General features: G+C 45.2%; 1 protein-coding gene across 2 annotated transcripts; it reads right to left on the reverse strand.

Moving 5' to 3' along the window:
- On the reverse strand, nucleotides 1-15,844 carry ZNF329 (zinc finger protein 329). Of its 2 annotated transcripts, none has more exons than XM_007175401.2 (2): nucleotides 15,769-15,844; nucleotides 1-2,695 (listed from the first exon to the last, which is right to left on the reverse strand). In XM_007175401.2, the coding sequence occupies exon 2, from the start codon at nucleotides 2,673-2,675 to the stop codon at nucleotides 1,059-1,061; it is 1,617 nt and encodes a 538-aa protein (XP_007175463.2). In that variant the 5' UTR covers nucleotides 2,676-2,695; nucleotides 15,769-15,844; the 3' UTR covers nucleotides 1-1,058. The 2 variants fall into 2 exon arrangements, with proteins under 2 accessions (XP_007175463.2, XP_007175462.2); XM_007175400.2 differs by lacking the exon at nucleotides 15,769-15,844 and adding an exon at nucleotides 15,392-15,644.
- Nucleotides 15,845-20,146: the final 4,302 nt, after the last annotated feature.

Below are 20,146 nucleotides of genomic sequence, written 5' to 3' on the forward strand. Positions count from 1 at the left end.
CTCTTTATTACTCATCAAATGATTATAACAATGTATGATTTGTGATAGAGGAAAAATCACACACAAGTAACAGTCACTTAGGAGACCCCATGTTTATTTCTCCATGATCAACTCCCAACCTACATCCGTATGTGTGCACACTTTACATGGCAAATCTTCTATTTTATGCTTTTGGTTGCCAGCCATATCATAAGCGTTTTCAATATGGCAACAAAACCTTTATCATCATGGTTTGGCAAGGTTGCATGGAACAAATCACAAGTGTCCGAAATGAACAATGAGGGGTGACAACGTAAACATAACAACTCAGTGTTTTTCTGTTTGTTTGTCTCAACAACTAAAGCAACGCATCATATTTCTCAGCAGCAGCCCTTTCCTTCGTAGGAGAACCTGCTTTGGTCTCCACATTAAGAGGGATAACATCACTGTTCATTCACAAGCGACTTCCTCACCCAGGTGCCCCTGCTGAAACGAGTCCTCAGCACCTGGCAGGAATGTAACGCGGAAATACATTCAAATGTCAATCCGCTGTAATTCTGTGGTTGCTGTGAGCTGGAGCACTGTGTGGGGTTTCTCACCAGCATGCCTTTGCTGACACAGCTAAGACAGCAAGGGCTCCCGCCGATAGCTTCCCTCCTGGATTCCAGTAAGAGTTTGCTTACGTACAGTAAGGCAGACACTCCCTCTTAAAGGATTCCTCTTCCCGATTACACAGGCTCTTTCCAGTTTAAGGACTTGGATGTACGGATAGGTGAGTTCTCCAGGGAAGTATCTACCTGACTTTCTCAGGTTTTATTCCAGTGTATGCACTATCATGTTTGGTACAGGCTGAATCATCCCTGAAGCCTTTGCCACATTTATTACCATCCTGTATCCTCTGCAAGAGTTCCCTAATGTATAGACTTAACAGGATGGCTAAGGAATGTCTCACATCCACCAGTTCGCTGGACAGCTCAGAGCAGTCTTTTCCACTGACAGGGAGGAGCCACCCCTGAAGACACTTCTCCCTCACATAGGTTTTTGAGAGTCAGTCGGAAGATGAGTGTGGCCCACGTTCATTAAATATCCACGGGTTGTTCTCCAGGGTGTGATCTTTGGTGTCGGATGAGGGAAGAGCTCCTTCTGAATGTTTTCCCACACTGAGGACAATGACTGGGACCCTCCCTGCTGTGGAGCCTCTGATGTACTGCCAGGTGAGAGTTCTGCTTGAAGGACTTTCCACAATCTGGACACTGGTACGGGGTCTCCTTAGTGTGAATTCTCTGGTGTTTGGTCAGACAGGAGCTGTCCCTGAAAGCTTTACCACACTGATTACACTCATAGGGCTTCTCGCCAGTATGAGTCCTCTGGTGACGTATGAGGCCGGCGATGTTCCTGAAAAGTTTCTGACACTGATCACAGCCATAGGGCTTCTCACCAGTATGAATCCTCTGGTGCCTGATGAGGTAAGCACTCTCAATGAAAGTTTTCCCACATTCTTTACACTCATAGGGTTTCTCCCCAGAATGGATTTTCTGATGCACAATGAGGTGAGAGTTACGGTTGAAGGATTTCCCGCATTCCACACATTCAAAGGGCTTCTCTCCAGTGTGAGTCCTCTCGTGCTGGGTGAGGTATGAGCCATCTCGGAAGGCCTTTCCGCATTTGCTACATTCATAAGGCTTCTCCCCAGTGTGTATTCTGAGATGCACAGTGAGGTGGGAGATGTCGGTGAAAGGTTTCCCACACTCATTACATCTATATGGTTTTTCCCCTGTATGAGTTCTTTGATGCAGAATCAGGGACGAATTTCGGTTGAAGGTTTTCCCACATTCTAGACATTCGTAAGGTTTCTCCCCAGTGTGAATTCTCTGGTGTTGCGTCAGAGCTGACCCATCACTGAAGGCTTTCCCGCATTTACTGCATTTATAGGGCTTCTCTCCTGTATGGATTCTTTGATGCACAATTAGGTTATAGTTCTTGGAGAAGGATTTTCCACACTCATTACAGGTATAAGGTTTCTCTCCAGTGTGAGTTCGGTGATGCAAAACAAGAGAAGAGTTCCGTTTGAAGCACTTGCCACATTCAGTACATGTGTACAGTTTTTCTCCAGGGCTGTTTCTCCTGTTTTCATTAAAAGATGAACTCAGGGTAAAGATGTCCCCAAAGTCCTTACCTTCATACAGTTTCTTCCCTCTTTTCATTATTTTTTGTTCACCAAGAGGGGTAAAATGGTTGAAAGACTTAACACTTTCAGGGTATTTATAGGGTTTCTCTCTAGTTTGAGTTCTTCCAAATTGAATAACCTCCATGGAATGGTTGAAGGCTTTCCCACAGGTGTCACTGTCACCCGTTCTCTTAGCTACATAACTTTTCTGACAATTGTGTAAAGCTGGGTCACAATCCAGGCTTTTAACACCTGAGCCACGTACATGGAAACCGTTTCTTGTGGAAACTCTCTGACGTCGTGGAAGGTCTGGGCTCATGCTCAAATGCTCCCCAAATCCGGGATATTCACGAATTGCTTCCTGAGCTCCTGGTTCCTCCTGAGTTAAGGCTGATTGCCTCAAATGTCTCTCCTGGTTCTCACAGTCCCAACTGTTACCTAGAATGGAGAAATGAGGACCCTCTCGTGTAAATCCTTCCATCTCCATGTCACAGGACAGTTCTTCCTCAGGAATGTTCTCAGCTGTCATTTTCAATCTTCTGTCCCAGGCTGGAAAGCAAAGAATGAAAAAGACAGACTTAAGTACATGAAGCCATGTGTGGAAGAGGAATGAAAGATGGTGACAGGCCAAGTGTGTGGGTGTGTCTTTTTACTTGTTTTCTTTTTGAAATTCAGATCTATATGAGGGGGAGATACAGTGAGAGTCGAGGGATGGAGCCAAGAACAGGTTCAAGAAGAGCCACATGGCATTTCCACCCTCCTAGAGAACAGACAGGGGGAATGGTGTTGGGTGTAAATATCACCAAAAGGATTAGCCTGAGACGTGGGAGATCAGAGGCCAGGTGTCACTCTGATCACACAGGAACACATCTCAGCCACTGTGTGCTTGTCCCCACCACCCACTTCCCCTACCAACAATCAGTACACACTCCAGATCCTCCACTTCACAATGGGCTTACAATAGCATTGAACGAGCAGTTTTCACCCCACTTTTGTGGTCAGAGTTCTGCCTTCGTGGATGGGACACAACACAGGCCTGGTGACCTGAAAGTTCTGAAATTCCTAGATCTGTCAACGACCTTCCTGCAGGGTTATTATGAGAATTACATCATGTGTGAGGCTGGCTCTGAGCTGGGGAACAGACAGTACTGTAAGTGGCTGCCAGCGTCTTCACTGTTATGGATCTTTCTCTAACCATGCTCCCGCCCCTTTGACTTGAAGATACCAAGAAAACTGGCTCTTGGGCTTCCCTGGTGGCACAGTAGTTAAGAATCTGCCTGCCAATGAAGGGGACACAGGTTTGAGCCCTGGTCCGGGAAGATCCCACATGCCATGGAGCAACTAAGCCCGTGTGCCACAACTACTGAGCCTGTGCTCTAGAGCCCACAAGCCACAACTACTGAGCCTGCGTGCCACAACTACTGAAGCCCGTGCTCTGCAACAAGAGAAGCCACCACAGTGAGAAGCCCGCACACCACAATGAAGAGTAGCCCCTGCTGGCCACAACTAGAGAAAGCCCACGCGCACCAACAAAGACCCAGTACAGCCAAAAATAAAATTAATTAATTAGTTAAAAAAAATTTCCAAACAACAAAAAACACAGTAAGAGTCAAAATACAAGTGGCAGGTGGAGAGATGATACTATAAAGTATAAAAGAGACGAAGGAATAGTGCCGGAGATCTATAAAAAAATTCTTACAGAACAGCACATAAAAGGGAAAAAAATGGGTAACGGATACAAGGAGGAACTTGATAGAGAGAAAACAGAAATGTCCTGAATACATGAATTCTTGCTCATTTGCACCTAAAGGCATTTACAAACTGTAACTTTAAGAATACAAAATATGCACATTTCACACAAGTAAAAGTAAAACAAGGCATGATAATATAATGCTTGAGCAGGTCATGCAAGAAGAGAGTTGGTGGGCACGTAAAGAGGTCAGTCCACTTGGCGGTGTAACTTGGTAGTGGCCATCAAAACATAAAACAGGCACATTCCGCCACCTTGCAATTCCACTTGGTGGTGTCTTAGATTCAGAAAGCCTGAGTCCCAAGCATAACTGGACATCAAGCTATACCTAAGGAGATGGTCTTAAAGGCCACCAGGAAAAAGACCAGTGAAGGAATGAACAGTATTGTGATTAACTTGGTAACAAAAATAGAAACCTGATAGTAATGGAAGATTACCATCAAAGTGCTGAGGGAAAAAACTGTCAGATACATGATTGTTCAAGAGTGAAAGTAAGGGACTTCCCTGGTGGCACAGTGGTTGGGGATCCGCCTGCCAATGCAGGGGACATGGGTTCGAGCCCTGGTCCGGGAAGATCCCATATGCTGCAGAGCAACTAAGCCCGTGCGCCACAACTACTAAGCCTGCACTCTAGAGCCCACAAGCCACAACTACTGAGCCCTCATGCCACAGCTATTGAAGCCCATGCACCTAGAGCCCGTGCTCTGCAACAAGAGAAGCCACCGCTTCTCACTGCCCGCGCACCACAACAAAGAGTAGCCCCCGCTCACCACAACTAGAGAAAGCCTACATGCAGCAACGAAGACCCAACGCAGCCAAAATTAAATAAATAAATAAAATTTTTAAAAAAAAGAGTGAGGGTTTCCCTGGTGGCGCAGTGGTTGAGAATCTGCCTGCCAATGCAGGGGACACGGGTTCGAGCCCTGGTCTGGGAAGATCCCACATGCCGTGGAGCAACTGGGCCCGTGAGCCACAACTACTGAGCCTGAGCGTCTGGAGCCTCTGCTCCGCAACAAGAGAGGCCGCGATAGTGACAGGCCCGCGCACCGCGATGAAGAGTGGCCCCCACTCGCCGCAACTGGAGAAAGCCCTCACACAGAAACGAAGACCCAACACAGCCAAAAATAAATAAATAATAAATAAATAATAAATAAAAATTAAAAAAAAAAAGAGTGAAAGTAAGATAAAGGCAGCTTCAGAAAAGCAAAAGCAGGGTTTATCTCCAAGGACACTTGCCAAAAGAATTAGAAAAAAACTGTTCTTCAGGGAAAAAAGAAACCCAGAAGGAAGGAATGGAGAGAACACGTATTTAAATAAAATCCAGCGCTGACCACATAAAATGAAGCAATAACAATGACTCAGGGGTTAACAATGGGATGGACTAAAATACTGAATGGCAGTGGCCTGTGAGATGAAAACAGGGTAGCAAAATTAAGTGTCCTGACATTCTTATATTGTTCATGATTCATGTTAGACCTGGTAAAGTCAGGAATAAAAGAATAAATGTCATGTAAAACTTCCAAGCCCACAGAGCAGTGGTTCTCAACCAGAGACGGTTTTACCCTCAAAAGACACTTGGCGGGCTTCCCTGGTGGCGCAGTGGTTGAGAATCTGCCTGCTAATGCAGGGGACACGGGTTCGAGCCCTGGTCTGGGAAGATCCCACATGCCACGGAGCAGCTGGGCCCGTGAGCCACAACTACTGAGCCTGCGCGTCTGGAGCCTGTGCCCCGCAACGGGAGGGGCCGCGATAGTGAAAGGCCCGCGCACCGCGATGAAGAGCGGTCCCCGCACCGCGATGAAGAGTGGCCCCCACTTGCCGTAACCAGAGAAAGCCCTCGCACGAACCGAAGACCCAACACAGCCAAAAATAAATAAATAAATAATAAAAGTACAATTCAAAGGTTTAAAAAAAAAAAATTATATAAAAAAAGACACTTGGCAACATTTGGGAACATTTTTGGCTGTCATGACTTGGGGTCAGATGCTACTGGAATCTAGGGATGCTGTGAAATACCTTTAAAACACAAGACAGCCTCTCATACATAGAATGACCAGCCTCAAAACTCAAATGTAAATAGTGCTGAAGTGGAAAAACCCTGTTACAGGAGAAAAGAATAATAAAGAAAAGGAAAAAAAACAGATCAATCCAGAAGAAGGTGCTAAGGGGGAAAGCTCAAAAAGGACAGGTTAGGATAGAAAGTATAAAATAGGACATCACCAATAACAATAAATGTAAGTGGCTTTGATGGGCAAGATAAACACTGTGTCAGACTGCATTAAAAAATGTGTTTGTAACAGACACCAAAAGCAAAAGGACACAGAAGACAAAAGCAAAAGTTTGGAACAGACAAATGCTAACCAAACAAAGATTGAATGGTGCTTTGCTAACCAACAATAAACTTCAAGGATGATAACAGGGCAATGTAACAATGGCAAAGATGTCTACATTAACAGCATGCCTCCAAACACAGAGCAAAGACAGCAAATCCAACCATACTGGGAGGGTTTATGAACCTCTATCGGAAATGGAAATGTAGAAAGACTGAATAGAGACAAGCATAAGAGAATGTAATTAGCCAGCCTGGTCACACAGCTGAATGAAGACCCACTACCAACAATTAGAGCCAAAGGCTTTCCAAGCACAAGTGGAACATTTGTTAACACTGGTCACAAACCAGGCCAAAGAATAAGTTCAACAAAGACCAGACTACAGTCTCTTGACTACAAATGTGGTCACGTTAAAAACCAGTAACAGTAAGAACGCTGAATACAAAAAATAATAGTAAGTTTTTTTTTTAAACCCTATTTATTTGGAAAAATGAAAACCTGTTTCTCACAGATCAGAGAAATCTTGATGAAAATTAGAAAGCATCTACTTAGAAAACACGGAGAACTGAACAACTGATGATGATGGCACATCTCAAAACATGTAGCAAAGGAGGATGCAGCTAAAGAAGTTCCTAGGCGAAAAATGTTGGTCTTTAATGCATGGGGGGTTTTTTTGGTTTGGGTTTTTTTTTGTTATTGTTTTTCGTTTTTGTTTTGTTTTGTTTTTGTTTTTTGTGGCCATGCCATGTGGCTTGCAGGACCTTAGTTCCCCAACCAGGGATTGAACCTGCGCCCTCAGCAGTGAAAGCGCAGAGTCCTAACCACTGGACTGCCAGGGAAGTCCCTAATGCTTGTATTTTAAAGAGAAGACTGAAAGTTAGTGAGATCACTGTTCGACTTAAGAAGTAAGGGAAAGAGCCACAGAGAAAACCAACAGGAGGTGAAAGGAAGGTGATAATAAAGGTAAGATCAAAAATTACAGAAACCGAAAACAAGGAAACAGCCAAGAACATGAAGAAAACCAAAAGTCTGTTATTTGAAAAGACTAATGAAATTACCTTTGGCAAGAGTAATCATAAAATAAAGAACAAGAAGGCATACATAGGTGATATTCGTCATAAAAAGAGGATTTAATTAAGAAACAGAAGAAAGTTATCAAAATGGCAACATTGGATTTATCCTACAAAAGAAGGCCTATGAAACATTAGAACATCTACTGATACGATTCCCGACATTTTCAGATTAAAGTAGAAGACAGCCCCCTACATCCTATCTCAATAAATTCAGAAAGTAATTTGAACAAATCTCACCCAGACTCTTGATCAAAATGCTCTCAGATTAAAGTAGTAGACCCCTTTACCCTACGTCAATAAATTGATAAGGTATTTTAAGGAAAGTTCCAACTCATGATGAAAATTCTTATCAACTACGAACACAGGGAATTAAGGTAAACATCACACGTGAGGAAACATGAGAATTGTTCAGTCTGAAGCCAAGGCCAAGACCCCAGATGCCTGCTAGGTCCACAGCACTCAACAGTGATGCGGAGGGGCCAGTTGGCCAGGAGGACCATATCCCCAGCTGTCACTCCTGGCTGCTCCTACTTTTCAGACCTCCTGAGGCTGCCTTATTGCCATGCTGCATGTTTCCTCTACTGAGTCTTCTTAGTAGACTGGGGCCTGGGTGGCCTACAGTTGTCCTGTGGAAACTAGAGATGGAGAGCACCTCCCTACAAGTCTGTAAGGGGAGGATGTATGTGTGCACTTAAAAGATATGAGGTAAGTCAGACACATATAGGATGATACCACTTAGTGAAAATTTTTAGACACACAAAGTATTCTCTAAGTAAAAATATTAAAATGCCCTGGCAACACATCTACCAAAGCTGTGATCATGACTGTCTTGGGAGTGTGGAAGGGAACAGCCCTAGAGGAGCAAAGGGAATGTCCATTTCATAACAGATACTTCCTTTATTGAAATAAGACTTACATACCACTAAGAAAGTGAAAAGACAACCTACCAAACAGGAGAAAATATTTACAAAGCATGTATCTGATAAAGGACTTGCAGAAGATATAAAAAACTCTTATAGGGCTTCCCTGGTGGCGCAGTGGTTGGGAGTCTGCCTGCTGATGCGGGGGACACGGGTTCGAGCCCTGGTCTGGGAGGATCCCACATGCCACGGAGCAGCTGGGTCCGTGAGCCACGGCTGCTGAGCCTGCGCGTCTGGAGCCTGTGCCCCGCGACGGGAGGGGCCGCGGTGGTGAGGGGCCCGCGCACCGCGGTGAGGAGCGGTCCCCGTACCGCGATGAAGAGTGGCCCCCACTTGCCGTAGCCGGAGGGAGCCCTCGCGCGAACTGAGGACCCAACACAGCCAAGGATAAATAAATAAATAAATAAAGTAGCTATAAAATTAAAAAAAAAAAAAAAAAAAAAAAACTCTTATAGCCCAATACTTACAGGACAACCCGAATTTTAAAAATAGGCAAAGGATCTGAATAAACATTTCTCCAAAGAAGACATACAGATGGCCAATAAGCGCATGAAAAGATGATCAACATCATTAGTCATTAGGGAAATGTTAATCAAAACCCAGGCTTTCACTGCCATGGGCCTGGGTTCAATCTGTGGTCGGGGAACTAAGATCCCACAAGCCGCACAGCACGGCAAAAAAAAAAAAAAAAAAGACTATAACAAGTGTTGTGAGCATGTGGAGAAACTGAAACCCTCACACACTGTTGGCGGGAATGTAAAATGGTACAGCTGGGACCTCCCTGGTGGCGCAGTGGTTAAGAATCCACCTGCCAATGCAGGGGACACGGGTTTGATCCCTGGTCCGGGAAGATCCCACATACCATGGAGCAACCAAGCCCATGTGCCACAACTACTGAAGCCCACGCACCTAGAGCCCGTGCTCTAGCCCCTGCTCACCACAACTAGAGAAAGCCCGCGAGCAGCAACGAAGACCCAACGCAGCCAAAAAATAAATAAATAAATAAAATGGTGCAGCTGCTTTGGAAAACAGTCTGATAGTTTCTCAAAAAGTTAAACAGAGTTATCATATGACCCTGCAATTCCACTCCTAGGTATCTACTCAAGAAAAATGTAAACGTATGTCTACACATAAACTTCTCCATGAATTATGAGTACATAACAGCACTATTCATGATAAACAAAAGCAGAAACAACCCAAATAAATGTCTACCAACCGATGAATGGATAAACAAAATGTGGAAATACACACAATGGAATATTCTTCAGCCTTAAGAAGGAGTGAAATACTGATAAATGCTTCAATAACACAGATGAATCCTAAAAACATTATACGCAGTAAAAGAACTCAGACACAAAAGACTCCATATTGTATGATCACATTTAAGTGAAACATCCGGAAGAGGCAATTCCATACACACTGAAAGTCAATTAGTGGCTGCCAGGAGCTGGGAGAAGGCAGTATGGGGAGTGATTCCTAATTGGTATGGGGTTTCTTCTTGGATTGATGAAAACGTTTTGGAAATATATAGTGGTGATGGCTGCACAACTTCGTGCATATACTAAAAAACCACCGAGTTGTGCACTTTGAATGAATGAATGATATGATATATGAATTATATCTCAATAAAGCTGTGATAAGTAATTTTACACCTATAAGGGAACAAGTTTCACCTAGCCTGACCTGCAGTACTTGACCTTTGCAGTACTTCCCCTGGGGGCATCCAGAAATCTGTGGAGGTGTCAGGTTGTCACAAAGATGGAAGCAGGGGGAACTGCTAGCATCTGATGGGCCTGGACCAGGGGTGCATATTTGCTAACACACTTGGGACCGCTCCACGTGATGTTTGACCAACCTGTGGACCAAGGTCCCTGCTGGGGTACTGAACTACAGAACAATATTACATGTGTTACAAGACATCAGGGAAAAGGTGCCTTCATTTAGGGGAAGGAAGTTGAAAGGAAGTCCAGATACAGCCCTGAATTCATGAACTCATTTCCTATTTTGCATCTCTCTCCTTGACCAAAACTGGCCATTCCAACTCTATGCTCAATCAATGAGGGCCTGAGTGTCATAGTGGTTACTGCAGAAAGAACAAACAATCACAAGCATACAGGAGGACATTAGGACAGACATCAGGGAAATAGTATTAAATTAGGGTATTTAATGCAGGAACTACGCATAATTAATGAATTTCATTAATTAAGGTTGTTTTAAAAATCTCGTATTATTGCCCTCATACATATCTGTGTAGTTATTTTTGGCAGTACAATGATACCAAAACTATGTTGTAAAAAATTCACCTTGATGCTGTTCACAGATTTGGGGGGGGGGTCTCTATTCCCCCCCACCCCACTCGTCCTCTGACCTCAGATATTCACAACACCACCTCTCTGGAGCCCCAGTATGACTCATTTTCCCCAGCCTGTCCTTCTCTACCCCATGGCCGCCAAAGAAGGTGGTCTCTAAGGCTTTCTATACACTGAATGTTGCCCCAGCACATGCTGAGACTTCAGGTCTGTTTGGAGAACTGTTTTCTGTGATAAATTGTCCTGATGTTGTTCCAGGTCATAGCAGAGGGGGTGACTGACCCTTCACCTGTTACCCCAGACCATTCAGACAGCCTGGGTTGCCTTAACTAAGTAAGTGCTTAGAACCTGCTTCCACCAAGGTACTTTCTTCCGTTCCTATTTAATACACCTGGTCTGGATCCACCCACAACACTCACTGTTCCAGCAGTATCCAGCCATACCTCACCTCATTCAACTTCACTGAAGACAATGAATTCTGACTGTCCTATTTCTCTTAACCCAAACCTACAATCTCCAGCAGCAGACTGCTTCGTATGTTTTCAAGGTAGCTGTGCCAAACATTTAAATATAGAAATAATTTTTTTAATACAAATGCCTTTCCTTTTATTGATTCTTTACATTTAATTTTTAAAGTTATATGGATATTTAATATTATCTATAAAATTCTTTTCAGGACAGTAAAAGGCATATTGCAACTATTGATCATAAAGATTGAGCATTGGGCTTCCCTGTTGGCACAGTTGTTAAGAATCTGCCTGTCAATGCAAGGGACACAGGTTCCAGCCCTGGTCCGGGAAGATCCTACATGCCGCAGAGCAACTAAGCTCACGAGCAACAACTACTGAGCCTGCGCTCGAGAGCCCGCGAGCTACAACTACTGAAACCCGTGCGCCTAGAGCCTGTGCTCCGCAACGAGAAGCCACCGCAGTGAGAAGCCCATGCACCGCAACGAAGAGTAGTCCCCGCTTGCCACAACTAGAGAAAGCCCGTGCACAGCAACAAAGACCCAACACAGACAAAAATAAATAAAATAAAATAAATAAATTTTTTTAAAAAGTAGAACTCCTCCTGTGGAAAGAGCAGAGACAGAATGGCTTCAGATAATCCACCTTTAAAAAAAAAAAAAGACTGAGCATTACACAAAAAATAACTCAAAATGCATCACAAGCTTAAATATATAGGCTAAAGCTATAAAACTCTTAAATGAAAAACATAGGCATAATTCTTCAGAAACCTAATACAACACCAAAAGCACAAGTGACAGTAGATAAACTGGACTAATCAAAATTAAAACCTCTTGTGCTTCAAAGAATGTTACTAAGAAAGTAAAATGACAATCCACAGGATAGGATAAAATATTTGCAAATCATGTATCTGATAAGGCACTGGTATCCAGAATAAATAAACAACTCTTAGAGTTCAATAATTAAAAGACCAATAACCCATTTCATAAATGGGCAAAGGATCTGAATAGACAATTCTCCAAAGAAGATACAGAAAAGGCCAATAAGCACAATGAAAAGAAGCTCAATATCATTAACCATCAGGGAACTGCAAATCAAAAACACATCGAGATACCATTTCACACCCCCTAGGGTGGCTACAATCAGTTCCATTCCTAGGTTATCCAAGAGAAATGAAGACATATTTCCACAAAAAAAACCCCACAAAACTTGTATGTGAATGTTCACAGAAGCATTATTTGTAATACTCCCAAAATGGAAGCAACTCAAATGGCTATCAACTGATGAATGGATAAACATATTAATATATTCATACAAAGGAATATTATTCATCCATAAAAATGAACCAAGTACTGATACACTGTAACGTGGATGAACCTTGAAAACATTTTTAAGTGAAAGAAGCCAAAACAAAGGACTACATATTGTATGGCCATTTATATGAAATGCCTATAATAGGCAAATGCAGAGACAGAAAGTAGATTAGTAATTGCCTGGGGCTAAGAAGGATGGAGGAAATGGGAAGTGAGTGCTAATGGGCAGGGGTTTTCTTTTGGGGGATGATGAAAATATTCTAAAACTGATCTGGGTGATGGATGCACCACCTGGTGAATATACTAAAAAGCACTGAATGGTATACCTTAGAGGGTGAATTATATGGTATATAAATTATACCTCGATACAGCTATTTAAACAATTAAGCAGGTGTTGAATCTGTTGGAGTCAGAACTACTGGTCTAGACTCCACTTGGCATGTTTCTGGTATCTTGGGATTAAAGCTTGCGGAGAGGGCTTCCCTAGTGGCACAGTGGTTAGGAACATGCCTGCTGACACAGGGGACACGGGTTCCAGCCCTGGCCCGGGAAGATCCCACATGCCATGTAGCAACTAAGTCCATGCACCACAACTACTGAGCCTGAGCTCTAGAGCCCACGGGCCACAACTACTGAGCCCGCGGGCCACAACTACTGAGCCTGCGGGCCACAACTACTGAGCCTGTGTGCCACACTGAGCCCACAAGCCACAACTACTGAACCCGCGTGCCACAACTACTGAGCCCACGAGCCACAACTACTGAGCCTACGTGCCACAACTACTGAGCCCGTGTGCCACAACTACTGAGCCTGCGTGCCACAACTACTGAGCCTGTGCTCTAGAGCCCACAGGCCACAACTACTGAGCCTGCACTCTAGAGCCCGCGAGCCACAACTACTGAGCCCGCGTGCCACAACTACTGAGCCCACGAGCCATGACTACTGAGCCTGTGGGCCACAACTACTGAGACTGCTCTCTAAAGCTTGCAAGCCACAACCACTGAGCCCATGTGCCACAACTACTGAGCCCATGTGCCACAACCACTGAGCCCACGAGCCACAACTACTGAGCCCACGCGCCTAGAGCCCATGCTCCGCAACAAGAGACGCCACCACAATGAGAAGCCTGTGCACCAAAATGAAGAGCAGCCCCCGCTCGCCACAACTAGAGAAAGCCCACGTGCAGCAACAAAGACCCAACGCAGCCAAAAATAAAAATAAATAAATAAATAGATAAATAAATAAAATGAAGCTTGTGGAGAATTCCATTCCCAGGCACTCACCTCTGAAGGGCTTTATACCCAGTCTCTATGACCCTGCAGAGGGATCCACTTAAGCCCAATGACTGGATGTTTGACATCAATGGTTGCCAGACCTCAGATGCCTGACCCCATCTGCATGGTTCTTGCCATCTCTGTGGACTACACATGATAATGTTTACTTCTTCAAATGATACATTCTTTAACAAAAATAAATTGTTTGCCACTAACTTTAGTCCTGTCCAAATAAAGTTACCCACCTCATTACCAATTGTGATTAACAGCCTGACTTCATTTTTGATGACTGACTGCTGACAGCTTTCAACCACCCCCCCATCCTCACCACCACCTACTGCCCCTTCTCCTTCTGCAAACGAGGCAAACTAACAAGAAAGCCTGAGTGTTTTCTCCTTGTTGGCAGGACGTTCAAACCATGCAAGCCCCAACCAGTGCAAGGCCACCCTCATCCCACTCCATTAATCACTATAAAAGCCCAGCGAGCCTCCTTTTCCTGCTGTCTCACGATTTTTGTTTGTTTATTTGGTTTTTGGCCGCACCACATGGCATTCGGGATCTTAGTTCCCCAACCAGGGATTGAACCCACACCCCCTGCAGTGGAAGGGAGAAGACTTAACCATTGGACCACCAGGGAAGTCCCACTCACACTTTTTTGGATCATCATGGGAAGTCTGCCCTGCTCTCCAAGACAGTCTCATTACGTGAGTAATAAACCTTTTGTCTTCTTGTGGGAGGGTGTGTAAGATATAAAAAGATGTGTGTTTGAGGCAGGGAGAAAAGAAGGGTAAATCTAATGAGGCAAAGTATTAATAACTTGATAATCTGGATGGTTTTACAAGTGTTTATTGAACTATTCCTGCAACATTTCTGTAGGTGTAAAACTTCAAAATAAAAAGTCGGGTGCTAAGGGAGAGAAACAATCAATAGAAGGGAGAAAAGTTACTTGCTGTGGGTGGAAAAAATAACAAAGTCTTAGTGTTCAAAACATATTTTTACAAGCCCAAGTCGCTGACAAGCAATTTTTTTAAATTGGCAAATGATAAGGGATCTTTCTGGGGTGATGGTAATTTTGATAAAGGTTTGGACTGCATTTGTCAAAACTCATCCAGTGATACAATGAATATCTGTGCATTTCAATGTAAGTCAGTTTTCCCTCAAAAATTTAAAAAGCAATATTGAACTCTGATGTTAAGCGTAGTAAGGTGTTTGAGGGGGGAGTGGAGTGATATCTGCCATTTACTTTGTATCTCAAAAAGGTTGGTGGGTGTCTAAAAGGGTGGACAAAGGGAACAAATATAGGGCATACAGCAAGTATAGCAGAGAGTTAATGAGTTGGTATAAGGACGCACAAGTGTCTCAACTTTTCTATATGTAGAAAAACTTTTATCATGAACTATTGGGGGAAGAGGAGTTAAGGAAACGAACCCACTAAACCAAGGAAGAGGAAAGCGAAGTGGCCACTAACAGTTGGAAAAACGCAGCCCTCATTGAGAACTGCAGCAAGATCTGATTTTGCAGCTATTAGGTGGGGAAAAAACAGGTGATCTGACACCTCCCGGTCTGCCGAGTGGTGGGAAACGGCACAGTCTGCGGGTGCAACGCGGCCACCTCGGCCCGAGACCCACCGACGCCCACACGGGCCCTCCCACCACCCAGTAGCAGAAAGGCGGCAGACCCGGGGCTCGTCCCAGCGGCCGGGCCAGGACACCCGGCAGGCAGGGGCAAAAAGGCCCCTATGGAAGGACGAGCTCAATAGGAGCGCGGAACCGCCGGGAAACGCGGAGGAAATCGCTGGGGTGTCCTCACCCGAAGAGGGAGCTTCCACACCCGCCGAGGTACGTCCACACCCGCAGCGGGCCGTCCACACTCGCCGGGGGGCGTCCTCAACTGCATGGGACGTCCACACTGCTGAAGGGGGGAGTCCACACCCGCCGGAGCACATCCACACCGCAGAAGGGGGGCGTCTACACTGGCCGGGGGCGTCCTCACTCGCTAGGGCCGCCGCGCCTCGGGCGGACCCCCGGCCCTGCGAGTCGGACGCGCCCACTGCCCGCGGGAAACCCGCCGGCAGACGCTCCGCTCCTGCGTCACCAGGACCCAGCGGACACCGCCCCCCGCGACACACACACAGCCCTCGGGGGGAAATCGGGGCACCGAAATAGCCATGGGCGCAACGGACTCACCGGCAGCGGGCCAGCGGCACCTGCGGCAGCGGCGGGGGCTGCCGCGGCCATGTTCGGTGCAAATGCGCGTGCGCGCGCCGGGACCCGGATGTGCGCGTCCCAGGAGACTCCGCGGCCACTGCTGGACCCGTGCGGTGTAGAGAACCGAGTGCCTGCCTTTCGCTTCTGCTCGGCACCGCGCCGGATCCAGTCCCCTCGCCCTGGGCGGGGGTCGGCCGCAGGGTTCCGGGCTCCCACCGCCCGCCATGCGCCCAGTCTTCGCCTTCAGCCCAGGGACTTAAGAGCGGTGGTGTCAGGAAGAGCTGTCCCTTCGCCGCATTTACTTAGTCAGTTATTTATTGATATCGATGTGGATTCGCTAACATTTATTTCCGCTTTATCCCAGGACATCATTATTCTGCAGCCTTATCTTTATGTACTGCATAGTTTGCTGAAATAATTCTATATCATCACATTTTCTTTTAAGAAAAATATGTTAAAATTCAGATAAGGGCAACTCATTATCCATTGACAGTATAGTTATTTCCTTAGAAATCTAAACAGAAGCTACACATTTTTGGAATTAATGGGAGTTAGGTAAGGATTTTAGATGGACGATTAGGAATGCAAATCAATGTATGTGTTGTGGAAAAATCACTATATAAAAATTAGCAGCAAGCAGTTAGAAAATGTGCTTTTTTTTTTTAGAAATTCATGTTCTTTTTTATTTATTTATTTATGACTGTGTTGAGTCCTCGTTTCTGTGCGAGGGCTTTCTCCAGTTGCGGCGAGTGGGGACCACTCCTCATCGCGGTGCGCGGGCCTCTCACTGTCGCGGCCTCTCTTGTTGCGGAGCACAGGCTCCAGACGCGCAGGCTCAGTAATTGTGGCTCACGGGCCCAGTTGCTCCGCGGCATGTGGGATCTTCCCAGACCGGGGATCGAACCCGTGTCCCCTGCATTGGCAGGCAGACTCTCAACCACTGCGCCACCAGGGAAGCCCAGAAAATGTGCTTTTAAAACAAATAAATGTTCTCAGTTTTATGTATGTGTATAAAATAAAACAATTCCAAAAAGAAATAATTAGTATATGTACAAAAAATAATAAATACCCACACTTCCACTATCCAGCATGAATGTGGGGGGGCAACCCCCAGAGTAGCCCAGGCAGGATGTGTGTGAGGCCTAGGGTACCAGGCACAGTTCCTACACAGCCTAAGTCAAGGTGAAGGAGACAATTCTCAAAGAATCTCGCCCAATATATACACTTTTTTGTTTTCGTATTGGTGATTGTAGGTTTTTTTTAAATTGAAGTATAGTTGATTTACAATATTGTGTTAGTTTTAGGTGTACAACAAAGTAATTCAGTTTTTTTTCAGATTCTTTTTCCACTATAGGTTATTATAAGATATTGAGTATAGTTCCCTGTGCTTACAGTAATCCTTGTTGCTTATCTATTTTATGTATCATAGTTTGTATCTGTTAATCCCATACTCCTAATTTATCCCTACCTCTCTCTCTTTCCCCTTTGGTAACCATAAGTTTGTTTTCTCTGTGAGTCTGTTTCTGTTTTGTATATAGATTCATTTGTATTATTTTTTAGATTCTACATGTAAGTGATATTTGTCTTTCTCTGTATGACTTAACGTCACTCAGTATGATATTCTCTAGGTCTACCCATGTTGCTACAAATGGCAATATTTCATTATTTTTTGTGGCTGAGTAATATTCCATTACATATATATACACATATGTGTACGTAATGTGTACATATATAATATATACATATACAATATATACATACCACATGTATATATGTAATATATACATACCATATCTTTTTTTTTAAGATTTATTATTTATTTGGTTGCACTGGGTCTTTAGTTGCGGCAGGTGGGCTCTTCAGTTGTGGCATGCAAACTCTTAGTTACAGCATACATGTGGGAGCTAATTCCCTGACCAGGGATCGAACCTGGGCCCCCTGCATTGGAAGCGCAGAGTCTTAACCACTGCGCCACCAGGGAAGTCCCTATACCTTCTTAAACCAATCATCTGCTGATGGGCACTTGGGTTATTAGGGTTTTCCTCTTAGTCCCCTCCCAGGGGCACAGGTCCCAACGTGGTCGCTTTTCTTCCCTTCCTACCAGATTACTTGTGGATCTCTCTTACAGCCTTGGATGTACAGGAGTCCTTCTGCCAACTTCCAGTTAGTTTTCAGTGAGAATTGTTCCACATGTAGATGTATTTTTCATGTGTTCATGGAGGGAGGTGCGATCCATGTCCCTCTTACTCCACCATCTTGATCTATCACCAATAATCTCCCTTTTGATTAGGTTAAGGTCAACTGATTTAAAACCTAAATTACATCTTCAAAATCCCTTCATCTTTGCTGTACAACCGAAACGAATCAGGGTGTAATACCAGGAGGTGGAAATCATGGGCGCCGTCTTAGAATTTTGCTTACCACAATGTCCACTCTAGAAGTTGAAATGCATTGATTTCACTTGCAGGCCCTTGACAACCAGCAAGTCTGCACACTTCCTGTATGTCTGTTCATTAGCTACCCAATCTTTTTCGGGACTGGTCACTTCATATTGTTTATCCATGTCTATGCTGGAGTCTATCTCACAACTGTGCATGAACTTTTATGTAGCAGCTCCCCTGCCTCCTTTTCCTCTGATGTTCCTGTCTGGCTTCTCCAGGTGTCAGAGTCAGGGTCAGCATACACTGAGATGGAGTCAGAAGTACAAAAGGTTATTGGGGAATAACACTAGTAAAAGAATGAAAAAGTGAAAAGGGGAGAAAGCAGGATTGGCCAGGAGGCACTGTGAGACCACCACGCTGCCCAGCAATAAGCTCAGGGCAGACTGCCGGTGAGAGGAGTCTTGTGTGGGGTGCAAACATCCAGGCCTGTGGACCATGGCCTTGTGTGCTTGGTGGCCAGAGGCTGCTGGGAAAAGAGTGTGACCTGGGCTCCAAAGGAGCTCACAGCTGACAGCAGGTCCCTCTTTGAAGGCAAGTCAGGGTAGCCAACCAATAGTCTATCCTTGGTGCCTTGTCCTCTGTTGGTGCACATAGTGCCCTTAAAGAAAAAGATCCTTCACTCTGGTTACAAAGCCTTGCCTGGTCGAGTCCTGCCCCCCAGCTCCATCAGGTTCTAGCCCCTTGGTTTCTGTGGCCTCTGATCCTCTTTCAATTCCTAGACTTCATCAGGAACAGAAGCCAGAGTGCTCAAGATTCCTTAAGGGTCTGCCAAAATGGTATCATTCCTTTTAAAATTAGAGGAGAAAAATGAATGTAATCCAGTCTGGCTTATGTTCATCTTTATACCAATGTAGTCATAAAATGTATTTTTTTCTATTTTTTGATGGAGGAAGGAGCCCACGAAGGCCAAAATGCCTCAGGCTTGAGAAAGAAGGTCGGGATCTGCCCCTGCCTTGCCCCTCCTCCCACCAGGTTCTCCATTATCAGACTCCTCTGCTCTGCAGAGCACTCTCCTCTGTACTCCCTCTTCTGGTCAGTGCCTCATTTTATAAGATTTTCTATTGTTGATGATCCCCAAGTACATCATACCAGCCCAGGCCCCTCCCTGTACTCCAGACTAAAACAGTCTCCTGCCTCCTTGACTCTCCACTGGAAGGCCTGATGAGCAGCTTACATGCCCCAAAGCGAAGGCCAGTGCTGCCCTCAATCCCAGCTGCTCTCACAGCGTTGCCTGTCTTGGTCACCAGCATTTCCATTCTTTCCCCGATAAAGGCCAAATCTTTTTTTTTTTTTGGTAATAAATTTATTTATTTGTTTGTTTGTTTGTTTGTTTACTTTTGGCTGCGTTGGGTCTTCGTTGCCGCGCACGGGCTTTTTCTAGTTGTGGCGAGCGGGGGCTACTCTTCGTAGTGCTGCGCGGGCTTCTCATTGCGGTGGCTTCTCTTGTTACAGAGCACGGGCTCTACGTGCGCAGGCTTCAGTAGTTGTGGCACGTGGGCTCAGTAGTTGTGGCTTGCGGGCTCAAGAGCGCAGGCTCAGTAGTTGTGGCACACGGGCTTAGTTGCTCCGCGGCATGTGGGATTTTCCCGGACCAGGGCTCGAACCTGTGTCCCCTGCATTGGCAGGCGGATTCTTAACCGCTGAGCCACCAGGGAAGTCCCAGGCCAAATCTTCTTTGGTGTCTGGACTCTGCTAATTCATATCCTACCTGTGACTGGACAGCAGGTCCTGCCAGCATCATGCTCAAACCTACCCAGAATGCAGCCAACTCTCACTGCCTGCCTGACAGCCAGCATCTCTTACAGTGATCATGTCACCAGCCCCCCTGGTTCTATCCTTCTCCCCAACTAAATTTCCCCATAGCAGCCAGAGACTTCCCATGGCACCTCCCTCCTTTGCTCAAAATTTTTGAGGGC

The sequence above is a fragment of the Balaenoptera acutorostrata genome, chromosome 19, assembly GCF_949987535.1.
Source record: "Balaenoptera acutorostrata chromosome 19, mBalAcu1.1, whole genome shotgun sequence".
Classification (NCBI taxonomy): Eukaryota; Metazoa; Chordata; class Mammalia; order Artiodactyla; family Balaenopteridae; genus Balaenoptera; species Balaenoptera acutorostrata.

What these genes read in the sequence shown, in the direction of transcription:
- ZNF329 (XM_007175400.2), bottom strand. Translation starts at nt 15,527, where the DNA reads ATGTGCTCCGGCGGGTGTGGACTCCCCCCTTCAGCAGTGTGGACGTCC. An exon ending in TGTGGAAGCTCCCTCTTCGG is followed by an intron (nt 2,696 to 15,391) that starts GTGAGGACACCC and finishes TTTGCTTTCCAG; the next exon opens with CCTGGGACAGAAGATTGAAA.